General features: G+C 41.7%; 1 protein-coding gene across 2 annotated transcripts in view; it reads left to right on the plus strand.

The window, feature by feature from the left end:
- Positions 1–15,680, plus strand: part of MSN (moesin) — a 64,294-nt gene that overhangs the window by 36,663 nt on the left and 11,951 nt on the right. For both annotated transcript variants that reach the window (XM_002930183.4, XM_034649986.1), the window contains exons 2-4: positions 3,712–3,795; positions 13,009–13,104; positions 14,490–14,764. In XM_002930183.4, the coding sequence (XP_002930229.1) occupies positions 3,712–3,795; positions 13,009–13,104; positions 14,490–14,764 (455 nt within the window). The remainder of the gene's footprint in view (positions 1–3,711; positions 3,796–13,008; positions 13,105–14,489; positions 14,765–15,680) is intronic.

The raw sequence follows: 15,680 nt of genomic DNA on the forward strand, positions 1-15,680 counted from the left end.
GGGGGAATGGGATAGACTGGTGATGGGTAGTAAGGAGGGCACGTATTGCATGGTGCATTGGGTGTTATACGCAACTAATGAAGCATCAAACTTTGCATCGGAATCCAGGGATGTACTGTATGGTGACTAACATAATATAATAAAAAAAAATCATTAAAAAAAACCTAATGATATGTTGGCTAATTGAATGTAACAAATAAAACAAAATAAATAAATAAAATTAAAGAAAAATACAAACCCTAAAATCTACAAAGGAGAATAATGACAAATTGAATTATGTAAAAAATACTATAGGAAAAAAATTGCTAAAAGATATAACACAAATAACAAACTGAGAAATAAATATTTATCCAACCTATGACCAAACATGAACTTCCTTAATATATAATAGATACATACTAAATAATTAATAGATGAAGAGAACAGCCCAATAGAAAAATAGACCAAGGACAATAAATTAAACTGCTAATAAACATAATTATTTTTAATGAGAAAGCTCAACTCACTGTTGTATAAACAAAATATAATTTTTATTTTTCCAAAAAAACCCTAATATGTTGGCTAATTGAACTTAATTTAAAAATGTGAAATAGAACAGAAATGTAAATGACAGAATGAAGAGAGCTTCAGAGCTGATGAAGGCATGGAGGTGTTGGGAAGGTGGCCCAGCTGGAGAGGGCATGGAAGCTCTGTATCCCCCCACCCCCGCCTACCTTGCCCTGTGCATGTCTTCCATTTGGCTGTTTCTGAGTTACATCTGTTTCTATAAACCAGTAAATGAAAAAAAATGAATACAGGCAATAAAAGAAGTGGTAAAAATAGCAGGACCTGTGACTTTGTCACTAACGGAAATCTAAGAAACTTTATATCACAATTTTTTGCTGAGGTTTAATTTTTATTTTATTTAAAAATTTATTATTGGGGCGCCTGGGTGGCACAGTGGTTAAGCGTCTGCCTTCGGCTCAGGGCGTGATCCCGGCATTATGGGATCGAGCCCCACATCAGGCTCCTCTGCTGTGAGCCTGCTTCTTCCTCTCCCACTCCCCCTGCTTGTGTTCCCTCTCTCACTGGCTGTCTCTCTCTCTGTCAAATAAATAAATAAAATCTTTAAAAAAAATAAAATAAAATAAAAATTTTTTATTATAGTTGATATGCAATGTTATATTAGTTTCAGGTATACAACATAGTGATTTGACAATTCAATACATTGCTCAATTCTCTAGTTATTGCAGATTTCTCAAAATATTGCTATGCTCAACACAATGTTTACATTAACAGTGGTAATAAGATACAGTGGTAGGCAATTACTTAATATCATAAAAAGCACGTATTTTTATAACTATTTCAATATAATTGGTTTCTTTGTATCACTTTATTTTATGCATTTACAAATATTCTGAAAGGGGGTCTATAGACTTCACCAGACAGCCCAGAAGGGTCCATGGCACAGTAAAAAGAACAAGGTATAAAATCTTCCTACCGCTGGATCTTTAGCCTATGCTAGATATCTGTATTTCTTATATCCCCATGCTTAGAACTGCTCATTTAACCATCTTCTGAGTACCTACTGAGTCTTGGGTACTGGAAAGTTAACTCAAAGTAAGACAGAAACCTTGAGGTGTTAATGAAGTCCAGTGTACTAAAGGCCCTACTGGCTCTTTTCTACTCTTTCCTATCTCCTCAGTCATTGGTGTTTCAAGGTCTCCCTTGACTCAGCTCAAGGGTGATTTGAGGCTAGATGTTGAGGCCAAATTCCAGCAAATCGGGCCTCATTCTCTCTACCTTATGAAGGCCCATTCTGCAGAGGTCACTGGATTGGCAGGAAGCCTAGGATAACACCAAGTCAAGGTGGCTAATCTTGCCCGTTGTCTCCCTCTGGAGTAACTTGCCTTACTTGTTCCTGCCTTCAGGGCCTTTCCTGTCCCATTGTCAATCTTGAAATAGATTTCCTCCCTGGCTCCCTAGTGGCATTTATTTACAAAGTTGTTCCCCTGTCCTGGTCCTCATCAGAATTGTTCAGCTGGCAAAATGGCTGTTCGGCCCCCTCTTCCCCGCTAACTGACCCCTATGCTCAGGAAAGACCCAGAGGTGTCACAGACTGATAAGGCTTAATGTCTTACCCATTCCATGGGGATTTGCATTTTTGATAATTCTATTTTTAGTCTCCAACCAATAGTATAAGTAGTATATAAACATCTTAGAAAATGTAGATTAGGCTTTTTTTTTTTTTAAGTTTAAAGAAGGGAGAACACACTCATCACCACCCTAAAACCAAGCCTGACTAACCCTTGGGCATGATTCCAATAATTATCTCTCTGTGCATACTTTTTATAGAATTGAGCTCATGTAATCTTGTTGCTTACCCTTCCTTGCTTAATATTACTGAAGTATTTTCCCTGGGCATGAAATAGGTTTCCTCAAAATATTTTATATGGCCTTATATAACAAGCCAGGTTTTGGCTGTACTATATAGAGTACTTATGCAAAATGTACCAAAATTTAAAGAATTAATCTTTGATTTCTTCTCATGGGAGATATTTTGCACTTTGATGTACAAAGGGTTTAGTGTATTGGTTTAAATTGAGGTTTGGACTTAGGTTTGAATTTAAACCCTGTCTTCCCCACTTACTAGTGATATGACTTTAGACAAATATTTATTTCTTCATCCCCAATGTGGAGATAACATTATCTATTTCACAAGGTGATTGTTGATGTTAAATGGGGATTGTGCACATGAGTCGCCTAGTGAGTATCAAGTCTCCATACATGAAAGCTACTGCATATTGCTACTACTATTACTACTACTACCAAGTTTTCAGCCAAGGGAAGAAATCTCTACTGATGAAATTTCAGCTATCACTGACCTGATCAGGCTAGGGGATCTATTTGTAAAAGCGGAGGGTACTTTTTCTAGTGGCTATAAAATTGTGTGTGTGGCTACCTCTTATTTTCATTGGTGCCTGTCCCTTTCCCTTTTCCCTTCTGCTGTCTTGGCTTTGGTAGCATCTATGTGTCACTCACACCTACCTTTGCTAAGACCCCTTTTCTCTTTTGTGCTTAGGGAGACCAATGAGACATAAATGCAAGAAGTGTTAGCAATGCATGTCAGTATATAGAACCATAGACACCGGCATTGAAATGGTGGTCATCACCTAGTGTAATTGACACCCCCCCCCGCATTACTACTGTTGTACAGATGAAGTGAACTAGGGCCCAGGAAGGAGGTAAGACTTATCCGAGTTTGTAGATTGAGATAGTTGCAGTGCTAGGCTTGGAACCCAGTGTTCTTTATCTTGCCCTTAACTTGTGTCTGCAAAGACCAGTACTGTAGATAATCCAGGCTGTGGATCAGAGGTGGGAAGAGAATGCTGTGGGCCTAGAGCTGGCTGGTGTAGCTGGGGAAGACTTCCTGGAAGAAGTACAGTCAGCACTTGCTTCCTCTTGATAGTAGGCTGATTTGCATTTATGTGTTTGCCCCTTGGTAAGCATTGCTCTGTGGCTATGTTTTTTGTCTTCATAAGCTGGTTGGGAGCCAGGGCCTGGTTATTGTTTGTTTATTTCAACATTCTCCCTTCTTTCCCACCAATATCTAAGTTGCTCAGATTCTTAGCATCCTAGTTCCCTCTTCTGTGGTTGAACAGATACACTTGTCCCAGGTTCTACTAAACACAGAGCCAGATAACTAACTTTCCTCTTTTGATCTCATCCTAGATCAATGTGCGTGTGACCACCATGGATGCAGAGCTGGAGTTTGCCATCCAGCCCAACACCACCGGCAAACAACTGTTTGACCAGGTAAGGGAGGGACCATTTGTTTCTTAGCCTCTTCCACTTCTCCTGATAGTTTCCACCACAATGCCCACTTCTTGGGGATCTCTTCTCCTACATGCTCCTCCAAGATAGGTCCAAACAAAGTCTGACCCCCACTTTAATAACAAAGGAGGTAAAGGTTAACTTTAGCAGCCTGCACCTTGGATGGCTCCAATTAATCCTATCCATGGTCCTGAACATGGTAGAAAAGAGAGGTGAGCAGGGTATGACTCTGTATTAGGTGCTCTAAAAATGTTAGCACATGGAATCTTCCTCTCAACTCTGAAAGATGCAAGTGATCTCTTCCCCATTTTAATGATGAGACTCAGAAATTAAATAACTTACTGTATCTAGCCAGTATCTGGCTGGGATTTCAATGCTGCATTCCATGGCCTCTGTCACATTTTTTTTTTTTTGCTTCCTAGTAGAAGGAAACCAGCTTATTCTCCCTGAGGTAGTGTGCTCTATGTACATTTCCTTCAAAAGAATATTGGGACTTAGGACACCACTGGGAGTGGTAAATGCGTTATGAGGGTACTTCATACCCTGCAGTCATGCCATGGAGGTAATGCTGATGTGTCATTCCCATCTCCAGTGCAAGGGATATCCCTTCACAGGGGAGTCACTATAATCAGAAGGGATATGCTATATATAATCTAATAGTCAGGTGGGGGCCACAGAATCTTTCAGCATTCAAAGACTCTCCAAGGGCCAAGAGAATGTGCCATCTATGACCAGACTTCCTGGAGTGAAAATGGGGTTCCCATTTCCAGAGGCTGGGATCCCTTCAGATGGGTCATTATCCCATTTCCCTATCAGTTTCTGGTGAGGTGGGGGTCTGATATTGTCTAGAATATGTTACCTTGATGGATTTTCCAGGCCCTCTTTCTCCTTTGCCCTCTGAGTCCCTCTATTGTCTAAGAACTTAGCCAGAGCTGGGGAGGGAAAGGAAGAAAGCCTCCTTCGGCCTCTTCTCAGACTCCTTCCCAGACCCCTGGTTCTACACATTACCCTTCTCAAGCCAAATGATGCCATCCCCTGCCTTCAACACTGGGGGCTTTGTTCATTTGCATTGGAGGGGGATAACTGTGGAGGCAGGGTGAGGAAGGCATCATTTAGAACCTAGGGCAGAAAAATTCTTGAACAAAGAGGCTTATTAACTTCAAAAAGCCACAAGGCATGGTCATTCTTTGTTCGTGTTGGTTTGATTTGTGTACTGTGGGTGTTGTTCTGTAGGAAACCCAGATGGTAGGGAGCCCTGGACAGATGGTATGCTAGTTGTGAAAGCAACTACTTCCCAAACAAAACCTTAGAGAGTCTTGAATCTTTCATACTGGCTGGAGAGAAGAAAGGCAGAAAACCAGTAAGTTCATGACTCCTCATCTGGAAGATCAGTGTTGTTTTGACAAATATCGTTTATTGAGCACTTACTATGGACTAGCCTTGGCTAGGTGCTTTAATTCTTGCAATCATCCTGCCTCTGAGAGGTAAAAGAACATACTCCAGGTTATGCAGTTGGTAAGTTGTAATATGGGGTTTCAAATACAGCTCTGACTGCAAAACTATAGTTTTCCCACTGCAATATTCTGCCTGGGTAATTGAGGCTGTTTGGGTTGAGAAGACTTAAGAGAAAATGTGTTCTCTGTCTTGAGATTTCTGAGGGGCTGTCATAGGAAGGAGGGAGCTGTAATGTTCTGTGAGGTAAGATGGGGCATAACTGGGACTCCATGGGTGAAAAAGGGAGAACGATTTGAACTCAAACAAGGAGTTGAGCATCTGGCACTCTCAGGGCCAAGGCAGGTTTGGATGGGAATCCACAGAGGTATGTGTTCATAGGCTGTTGGGGGATATGATCTTTTCCCTCTCTCTAACTTGATGAGTGAGTCATAAGGGAAGAAGTCCATTCTGTCTGGCCTTTGAGAGCTGTTATCAGGGAGGCCCTCCTGGTGGAATTGGGGCTTAGGAGGAAGGAGCTGGACTCCTTGGAAGGAATTGACAAAAGCTCTGGGGCCATCCTGGAACCTAGAAGTTATCTGGCCAATGACCAGAGAGGAAGCTGACTGGAGAGGAAGCACCTTCTTTGGCACCAGTAATAAATAACAGGCAACAATGGGAAGTCATAGCTCGAGGAGACATAAGACCTGGTGGGAAAGGGAAGTGTGGCCTGCTGTTCCTCCGTTTACATTTGTGAGTGTGCACACAGCTAGGAGAGAACATGTTTTGCTACAGCAATTCGGTCAGTTACCACCACTTCTAAAGCCTGAGGTTCTTCAGAGGGCTCTTGATCACAGAGTTGCCACTAAGGGGCAGTCCACCACCATGAGTTCCATTTTTGAGAAACTCCTGCCTGGCTCCACCCCAGCCAGGGGCTCTAACTCTACCTGCCCCTTCCCTTCAAGATATTAAGCTCTACAAGAAAGGTGAAATCTCAGAGCATCCATTCATTCATTTTCATTGGCTGATTCACTATTGACTGAAGGTCTACTGTGTCTCAAAAATCTCTATACCTATTAAACACCATCTCCATCCTTAAGGACCATGGAAGTTCCTTACCTATAGAAGCAGAGAAAAGTAAATGCGACACAACTCTCTTCCCACATAGAATAAAACACCCTTGAAGTTCAGGTTGTGTATAGAAGTGATGTATAGTGCATAAAGTATGGGATTCAGTGTCAGCTTTGGGTTCAAATTATGTCCTGCTATTTAGCTGTGTGACCTTGGATGGCTCATTTAGCCTCTTAGGACTTTAATTTTCTCAGTAAAATGGTAACCAAACTAATTTCAGAGATTTCGTGGCTTTATTTAATCCTAAATTAGTAAAGTGTCTGGTGTATAGCAGACACTCGAATGTTGGTTGTTCTTATTAAGGGCTAAATAAGTAGTAGAAATTGCCCTGGGAGTTCAGATAAGGGAGCCATTAAATCAGGAAGCTTTTCTGGCTTGGTAAAGTCCTTAGGATTTGTGGACTTTGCATTGAAGGCAACAACCTTTTCTTCTTTTTCTTCCATTTTTTATTTTATAAAATAACTAACATCTACTATTTTAATAGTAATATCCCCATCTTGTAGATGAAGGATTGAGGCTTACAGGGGGAAAAGACCTGTTCAAGGTTAGATAGGAAGTGGTGTAATGGCTTGAATCAAGGCATATAACATTTGCAGTTTTCCCAGTGCCTTTTGTCATCTGTCCTCTGTGACCTCCCCTCTCTTTGCCTGTTCCCATTCTGAGTGGAGGAAATTTTTCTCTAAACTTAGAATCCTAGCTGAGTGTGTTCTATGCTACAGAGCAAGTGGCCACTTGAACACAGGCAGTGTAGAGTAGCAGAAACAGCGTTGGTGGCAGCTCCTAACAGAACTTTCCAGTTGAGCACTGATTTGCTTTCAGGTAGGTGGTTGATGCAGCTGCTGCCAAGCCTGTAATGGGATCTCAGTGGGCCTTAGGTGTTTGGGCATTGACGGAGTTTGCACATAATTTTTCCATGCAGTTTTCCTTTTGAGGCTCCAGCCTTGCTTCCCAATCCTGCTCTGGGCTTCTGAAGTGAATCATTATATCACTAGTTGGTTTACTTAGATAGATGCATGGGGGATATGGAGAGGAGGGGTCTGGGCTCTGGAATTGACCTGATTACCCCTTCCCTCCATAGACCTCAGATGTAGGCAGCCTTCACATACAGAAGAGAGACAAAAGAGGGTTCTTTCTTACATTCAGATGTTCCTAGTAATTAGTGAGGATTTTCTCAGAGGCAAATCTCTTCCTCTCACTGGGCTTCAGTTTTCTAGTTTGTGATGCTTAGACCCTATAATGCTTCATAGTCTGTCATGAGGGTTTGTGCTGTGTGGCTCAATAGAATTCACAGCCAATGTCTTAAAAACTGAAGTCCTAGTTCCTGTAGGTGTATATGGCAGGTTTTAGGAGGTACACAGAACTGTGGGATGAATTTGATTTAGTATCTTTTTTTTTAAGATTTTATTTATTTATTTGTTAGAGAGAGAGAGAGAGCACAAGCACAGGGACTGGCAGGCAGAGGGAGAAGCAGGCTCCCTGCTGAGCAAGGAGCCCGATGCAGGACTCGATCCCAGGACCCTGGGATCATGAATTGAACTGAAGGCAGATGCTTAACTAACGGAGCCACCCAAGTGTCTCTTGATTTAGTATCTTGGAGCATCAATTTTACTTGTAGATGTTATCTATGTCATTATTAAAACATTGGGGGTGCCTAGGTGTCTTAGTTGGTTGAGTGTCTGACTCTTGGTTTTGGCTCAGGTCATAATCTCATGGGTTGTGGGACTCAGCCCCACTGGGGCTCCACACTAGGCCAGGAGTCTGCTTGAGGATTCTCTCCCTATGTCCTTTCCCCACTCACGCACATGTGTGCACTCTCTCTCTCAAATAAATAAACAGATCTTAAAAAATAAAAAAAAAATAGATATTTAAGGAGTAGAATGTAAAATGTGCACATGTAATTAAGATTAAACCTGAGGCTTCAAAGAAATTCTGTCTTTAACAGTCTACTTATATCCCCCTATCCTTTGTGTCCTCTGGGGTATATGCATTTATTATTTTCTGCTGCTTATGGATTTCTCCCATAGCAGCTTTGAGAAATGCTAGCTCAGGCCAGATAAGTTGGCTGTCTGGGATCAAAGGGAGTCAAGAAAGAATATATATATATATATTCAGAGATGGAGACATTTCTCAGAGTGGAATGGGAAGGACCCTAGTCACTGCAGCCACAGATGTTGTTCCTAGAAGAAGGACCTAGAGACTCTCTCCCACTAAAAGATAAGATTTCTCTTTTCTCTGGGGTGGAAGTCTCAGCTGGAAGCAAAGCTGAAAGCAAGCAAAGGTTGGCCTCATTTCCAAGTGGAGACAAGAGTTGCCTGATCAAGTGATTTCCAGTATCCTGTGGACCTTAATTGGAGATTTCCTTATAGCCTGGAGTCTAGGGGTCATCTGTTTTATCCTTTGTTCTTTTTCAGTCTCAGTTCTGACTTTAGATCATATTTCCTTCCCTCCACACCCTTATTTCCTCACTTTGGGACTTCAGTGGAGGTTGAGAGAGCGCTCATCTCTCCAAAGCCCTGAAGCCTAAGGATGTGGAAAATTTGTATGCATCTGATTTCTCTATGTTCATAAGGGAAGAGGCAGAGCTCAGCAAGATTAAAATTTGCTACTGATCCTGATATCTTTTTTTGTTTGTTTGTTTGATATCACTTCAGCTGTTATTTGTCCAACTGCTCCTCAGAGATACTCCACATCCTAGAACTATTTTGGGTCCTGTGATCTTCCTCTCATTACACCCTTACTCATCCTTCTAGTGAAACAGACAGCATGGTGCAAAATGAGGCTAAGGATCTCATTCCTGGGACCTCTGGGACTGATTATGTAGTCTGTAGCTGCCTTAGTTCCCTTTAATTCTGGGGTCTCTGAGCCTCTACAATTGGTATAGGCAGAGGCCGGTTGCTGCCCTACCAGTTCTATTCTGAGTCAGCCATCCCATGACCTAGCGTCCTGGCCCTAATGGTCCATCTCTAGCATCTTCAGTGTGTCTCTTTCTCACCTGGGGATGAATTACTTCTTCCCCACCAATTACATCTGGACACACTATTCTTCTACAACCCTGTGGAAAATCTTTAGAACTGTTAATTGGACTCTACCTTAGATCTAGGATGAGATAAGAGGTGTTTTAAATAATCTTTTCTGTCCATTCACTCCCCCTCTATCCTCTGCAAAAAAATAAAAAGCCATTATCACATTTCAACATGAGCATTTTGTGTTCTCCATCTAAAACCTATAGGCAATTTCAATTGCCTATTAGGCTCAGGGACTCACTTTGCCATTGAATCCTGGAAGTCTTTTGATCTTTCTAAAGACCCCCCCACACAACTTATCTTTCTAAACATGTTCCTAGTTACTCAAGTCAGCAAGAGATAGATGGGAAATGGGACTGTATTTCTTTTCATTTACAAATAACCTTATTAGTGGAATGAACTTGAAGGAAGAAAGAGGCCATTTAGGTCATACCAGTTGTAGTAGATGGAGAAGCTGGATAGATGGGGAAGCTAAGGCTCAGAGAGGGAAATGTGCTTCCTTAAGATCACATAGCAAATTAGAGACAGAGGTGAGACTTTCACTCATGTTTCCTGATACCTGATTCAAGCTATGAAGGGAGGGTGAACATCATGCATGCCAGTGATCAATGAAGCTTGAGGACTTGGGGATATGGCTTCTCTCCAAAGCGGTTGTTGACTGAACCTAGTGGAAAGCCAGGAACCATATCTATATGCAGAGATGATCAAAGTTCATTACCCAGCTGAGATATGTGGGCAAAGAGAGACAAGACAGTCACTTGGGAACCCCAGGGCTCCTAAGCTCATACGAATCCTTGGGATTAAAAGAGAGCATGCTAGAAAAGAAAGGGTATAGGTTTTGGAATCATACACATCAGGATTCTAGTCTAGTCTCTATGGCTTTAGGCAGGTTGCCTGTCTTTTGGGGGGATGTGCAATTAAAAAATTACTTAAATTTTAGTTAACATACAGTGCAATATTGGTTTCAGGGGAAGAATTCAGTGATTCATCACTTATATACAACATCCAGGGCTCATTACAAGTGCCCTCTTTAATACCCATCATCCATCCAGTTCATCACCCACCCACCTCCCTCCATCAACCCCTCAGTTTGTTCTCTACTGTTAACAGTCTCTTGTGGTTTGTTTCCCTCACTCCTTGTCTTTCCCCTTTCCCATATGTTCATCTGTTTTGTTTCTTAAATTCTACATATAAGTGAAATTGTATGGTATTTATCTTTCTCTGATTGACTTATTTTGCTTAACATAATACATTCTAGCTCCATCCACATCATTGCAAATGGCAGGATTTCATTTTTTGATGGCTGAGTAATATTCCATTATATATATACTGCATTCTTTGTCCATTCATCAGTTGATGAACATTTGGGCTCTTTCCATAGTTTGGCTATTGTTAATAATGCTGCTATAAACATCAGCATGCATGTACACCTTTGAATTTATTTATTTTTTTTGTACTTTGGGTAAATCCCTAGTAGTGCAATTGCTGGATTGTAGTATAGTTCTATTTTTAACTTTTTGAGGAATCTCTATACTGTTCTCCAGAGTGACTGCATCAGTTTGCATTACATTCCCACCAACAGTGCTAGAGGGTTCCCCTTTCTCCACATCCTTGCCAACACCTGTTGTTTCCTGTGTTGTTAATTTTTCCATTCTGACAGGTGTGAGGTGGTATCTCATTTTGGTTTGGATTTGTATTTCCCTGATGATAAGTGATGTTGAGCATCTTTTCATGTGTCTGTTAGCCATATGGATGGAAAAGTTCTATTCTTGTCTTTTAGGCAGGTTACCTCTTAAGCCTTTGCTTCTTCATTTATAAAGTAGAGATAACAGCCATATCAGGGTTGTTCAGTGTTCAGTACCTGGTACATAATAGGTACTTGATAGATAAGAGCTACTTTACCTTGGGGCCTCTGAAGCTCTAGATTGTAAGCGTCAGGAGTGACTATGGAGTCTGGCTTTGGGTGCATGGTAGAAACTTTGTGAATATAGTGGAGGTGTGTGTGTGTGTGTGCACGTGTGTGTGTGTGTGTGTATGTGTGTGTGTGTCTTGAGGGGAGATATGATTTATTCACAAGGAAGGACATTAGCAACATTGGGTCCTTTTTTCCTATTTCTATCTCCAGGTAAATTCCTTTACCTCACTCCCCTACCTCCCCTGCCCACCCCTCAAGAAAAAGAAAAAAAGAAAGAAGACCATCAGCATAACCTCATTAGGATGTGAGTCAGCTTTATTGCGGCCATCTCCAGTGGTGGGCATGCTGGGGTTCAGCTGTCAGCCAGAACCATTAACATGCTAATGTCAGGGACTGGAAAACAAACTCTATCTCCTGTAAGGCCTCCCTTTCCTACCCACTGCTTAGCCAAGAGGCCCAGAACACCAGGGGCCACTTAGCTACTATACTGAGGTACTCACCCTGTTTCTACCCTCTTTCCCACTCTCAACCTGTGTGAGTGGTAAGGGGAATCATGACTAGCTTCTAATCAGGGCTGTAAAGAAGCATCTCAGCACCTAGACATGGCACATCTTTGGAGTATATAGATACCACAATACCTGCTATGTCTTCTTGAACATTCTTTCTTGGGGCATTATTTTTTTTATTTTTTTAGTATTTTTTTATTATATTTTGTTAGTCACTATACAGCATATCCCCAGTTCTTGATGTAAAGTTCCATGATTCATTACTTGCATATAACACCCAGTGCACCATGCAATACGTGCCCTCCTTAATACCCATCACCAGCCTATCCCATTCCCCCACACCACTCCTCTCAGAAGCCCCCAGTTTGTTCCCTAGAGTCCATAGTCTCTCATGGTTCATTCCCCCTTCTGTTTACCCCCCTTTCTTCTTCCCTTTCTTCTCCTACCAATCTCTACCTCTTATGTTCCATAAATGAGTGAAACCATATAATTGTCTTTCTCTGCTTGACTTATTTCGGTTAGCATTATCTCCTCCAGTCCAGTCCATGTTGCAGCAAATGTTGAGAATTAAATGGGACTCAGAAGAGTGAGGGCATATCCCTTTTTTTAATAAAATTTTTTATTATGTTATGTTAATCACCATACAGTGAGAGCATAGATAAAGGAGTAACCCAAGAGAAGAAGATATAGGAGTTAAGTCAACGCTCTACTTCCAGCCTTTAATTCATCCTGGGAGTAGAAAGGCACATGGCAAAATAGAGGGAAGAAGTGGCAGTAAACACTGGATTCGAATGGGTTTGGAGCCAAACGGACCTGACCCTTTTACTCAGTAATTGAACCTTCACTTCTTGGAACCTTACTTTCACTATCTATAAAATGGGCCTAATTGTAAATGTATCACAGGGCTATTGTGAAAATCAAAGGGGATAATGAATATAGTTATTGGTGTATGGTGGTGGTCCTAAGTGATAGACCTGTTCCCTACCTCAGCGAAAGTACTTTGTGTAGAGATGCTGACATCATTGCTTGACTGCTTCCCAAGTGTATTTCCTTGCCAGACCCCGGACACCTTATGTCCTCTAAAGTCAGGGACCATGCTAGTTTCGCTTTTGTGTCCTCTGTGCCTGGCACAAAGTAGGCATTCAATCAGTGTGTTTTTTGTTTCTGTTTTTGTTTTTTTCTTTCCTAGGTGGTGAAAACTATTGGCCTGAGGGAAGTTTGGTTCTTCGGTCTGCAATACCAGGACACTAAAAATTTCTCCACTTGGCTGAAACTCAATAAGAAGGTAACTGCTTACCCCATTGTTGGGTTTGGAATTCATTATTATATGAATTGTTATCTTATATTCAAAGGGCGGGGGTAAAATGTGCTAGCTGGCAAATCCAGGGCTGTGCTTTTCACTGGGTGGTCTACTGACCACTAGATCAGAATAAGGGCAGAGGACTCAGCCAAGGCAGAGCTCCTGCTCTGTCTCCACTTTGACTTCTAACAGTGAGGATGGCCAGTGTCCAAGGAGGAAGAGACCCTTCCCTTTCTCCTGGGAGCTCTGTCTTAAACTTTGACTTGCTTTATACCATAGTCTATTAATGGCTTTTCAAGAGGGGATTGGCATCCTATTTTTTCTTTCCAAACTCTAGGGCTTTAGGAGGTTTGTTAAAAGGCGAGTAATAGACTTTTGAACTGGAAAGAATCTTGAAGGCCTCATAATCTTACCTTGTCCCTTCTCTACCTGTAACCTGATACCTAAACTCTATACTGATGCTTTTCTCTTTCTTGGTTTTCTTTTTTTTCTCCCATAGGCATTTACACATAAGTCTATTAACACATGTATCTTTTTTTTCCTTCAAGTACTTATTTAAATTCCAGCTAGTTAACATACAGTGCAATATTATTTTCAGTTGTAGAATTTAGTGATTCATTGCTTACATACAACACCTAGTGCTCATCAAAGTGCCTTCCTTAATACCCATCACCTATTTAACCCATTCTTTCTTGATTTTCTATCTCAATTGAACACCAAATGAGATGATTTGAGTATGGATCCATTCAAGCTCTCCACCTCCAAGCAGTGTCTCTGCAGGAACATGGCAGTCCTCCATCTCAATATCCTCAAACTTCCTATCTTTGTCCTCGGAGGTTTCCAGTGTCTTAGGTTTCTGATTGTGTTTAGGCGATAGTTGCCTCACCTTCCACTGGTAGAGTCTTATTTTCCCAAGGAGTGGAGACTTTTGCTGGACAAATGTGCTGCTGTTAAGAGCTAATTTCAGGCTTTAAAAGATAGTTTATTTTCTTGTCTAGCCATTTCCCAGGCCTCAATGATACATACTGGTTTTTACTTTGCTAATTTATGGTGTTGGGGAAGCCTTAAAGAGGAGCTTTCTTAAGCCCAACCTCAAAATTTAGGGGCAGTTGGTATATTGCCAGATGTTGGTGGATTAAAGGCTTATGACCATCAGTGGGTATAAGGTCATTTCAGGAAGGAATCCCCAAAGAGAAGCAATTATGGACACCGAATTGGGTCCCCAGTGAAAGCAATGTGTCTCTTTTCTGAATTACCAGAACAGTTGCCACCTGGCTCTTTGGGATTACCCAAATTGATGAACTTTCAGTTGTCTCTCCCCACCCTACAGCCAAAGACTGTTTTTTGAGAACCCATAACCTTTGCTCCAGGTGACTGCCCAGGATGTGCGGAAGGAAAGCCCCCTGCTCTTCAAGTTCCGGGCCAAGTTCTATCCTGAGGATGTATCCGAGGAATTGATCCAGGACATCACACAGCGCCTGTTCTTCCTGCAAGTGAAGGAGGGCATTCTCAGTGATGATATTTACTGCCCACCTGAGACTGCTGTGCTGCTGGCCTCCTATGCTGTCCAATCTAAGTATGGTGACTTCAATAAGGAAGTACACAAGTCTGGCTACCTGGCTGGGGACAAGTTGCTGCCACAGAGGTGAGGTGGCGCCTTTGGCCATCTGCACTTGCATAGGGAAGGTCTGTGACTGACCAAGCCCTGTTATACAGGGACTGCCTTTCTACTAGGTAGGGTCAGTCTGAAGACCATGTTATGCATACTGGTTTTTACTTTGCTAATTTATGGTGTTGGGGGAGCCTTAAAAGAGGAGCTTTCTTAAACTTAACCTCAAAATTTGGGAACAGCTGGTATAAGAGACACACATTTGCATATGGCACTATACCCTGTTGTTTCTCCGACTCTCAAAATAAAAAGCTTTTTTCCCTCTTCTTTTGCCTGATTACAGAATTGCATTACTCTGAAAACAGGTGCTTATATAGATTACCAGTGACAGATTGACTCCTCCTACTCTGGTTCCATTTTTTCAATCCTTTTCACTGATTTAAATCTCTTGCATCAGAGGTTCACAGGAGGGAGAGAGGGAGCTCCAACAGTCTTTTAATATCAATAACCAGTGTACAGAGCTTTCTGCTTTTATAAACTTCAAAGCTGAATGCCCTCAAATACTCATTATTTTTGTTTTAGCATCACAAGAACACACGGAATGAATAAGGCAGGCATTATCCTTATTTCCTGGCTGAGGAAATAGAGCAGGGTGCTCACTCTGACTCGTTTGAGGCAGAGCCAGACCTGGAACCCTAGTCTTTCGAATTTTTAACCCTGGGTTTTTCCTTACTGCATGCAGTGGCCATTTTCATAAGCTTTTGGATGGAAGGAAAAGTTCTTCATTCTGGGAGCCTCAGTCCCATTGGAGCTGTGGCATATGCACAACTTACCGGAAGGTATTAGGGATAATGGTTGTGACCTGGAACTCTACCTGAGTCACTGCTTTGATGTCTGAGATGGCATATTTAAAACAAGTCTTGTTTATGATCTAGTAGATCTGGGAGGTTGA

Source organism: Ailuropoda melanoleuca, chromosome X (assembly GCF_002007445.2).
Source record: "Ailuropoda melanoleuca isolate Jingjing chromosome X, ASM200744v2, whole genome shotgun sequence".
Lineage (NCBI taxonomy): Eukaryota > Metazoa > Chordata > Mammalia > Carnivora > Ursidae > Ailuropoda > Ailuropoda melanoleuca.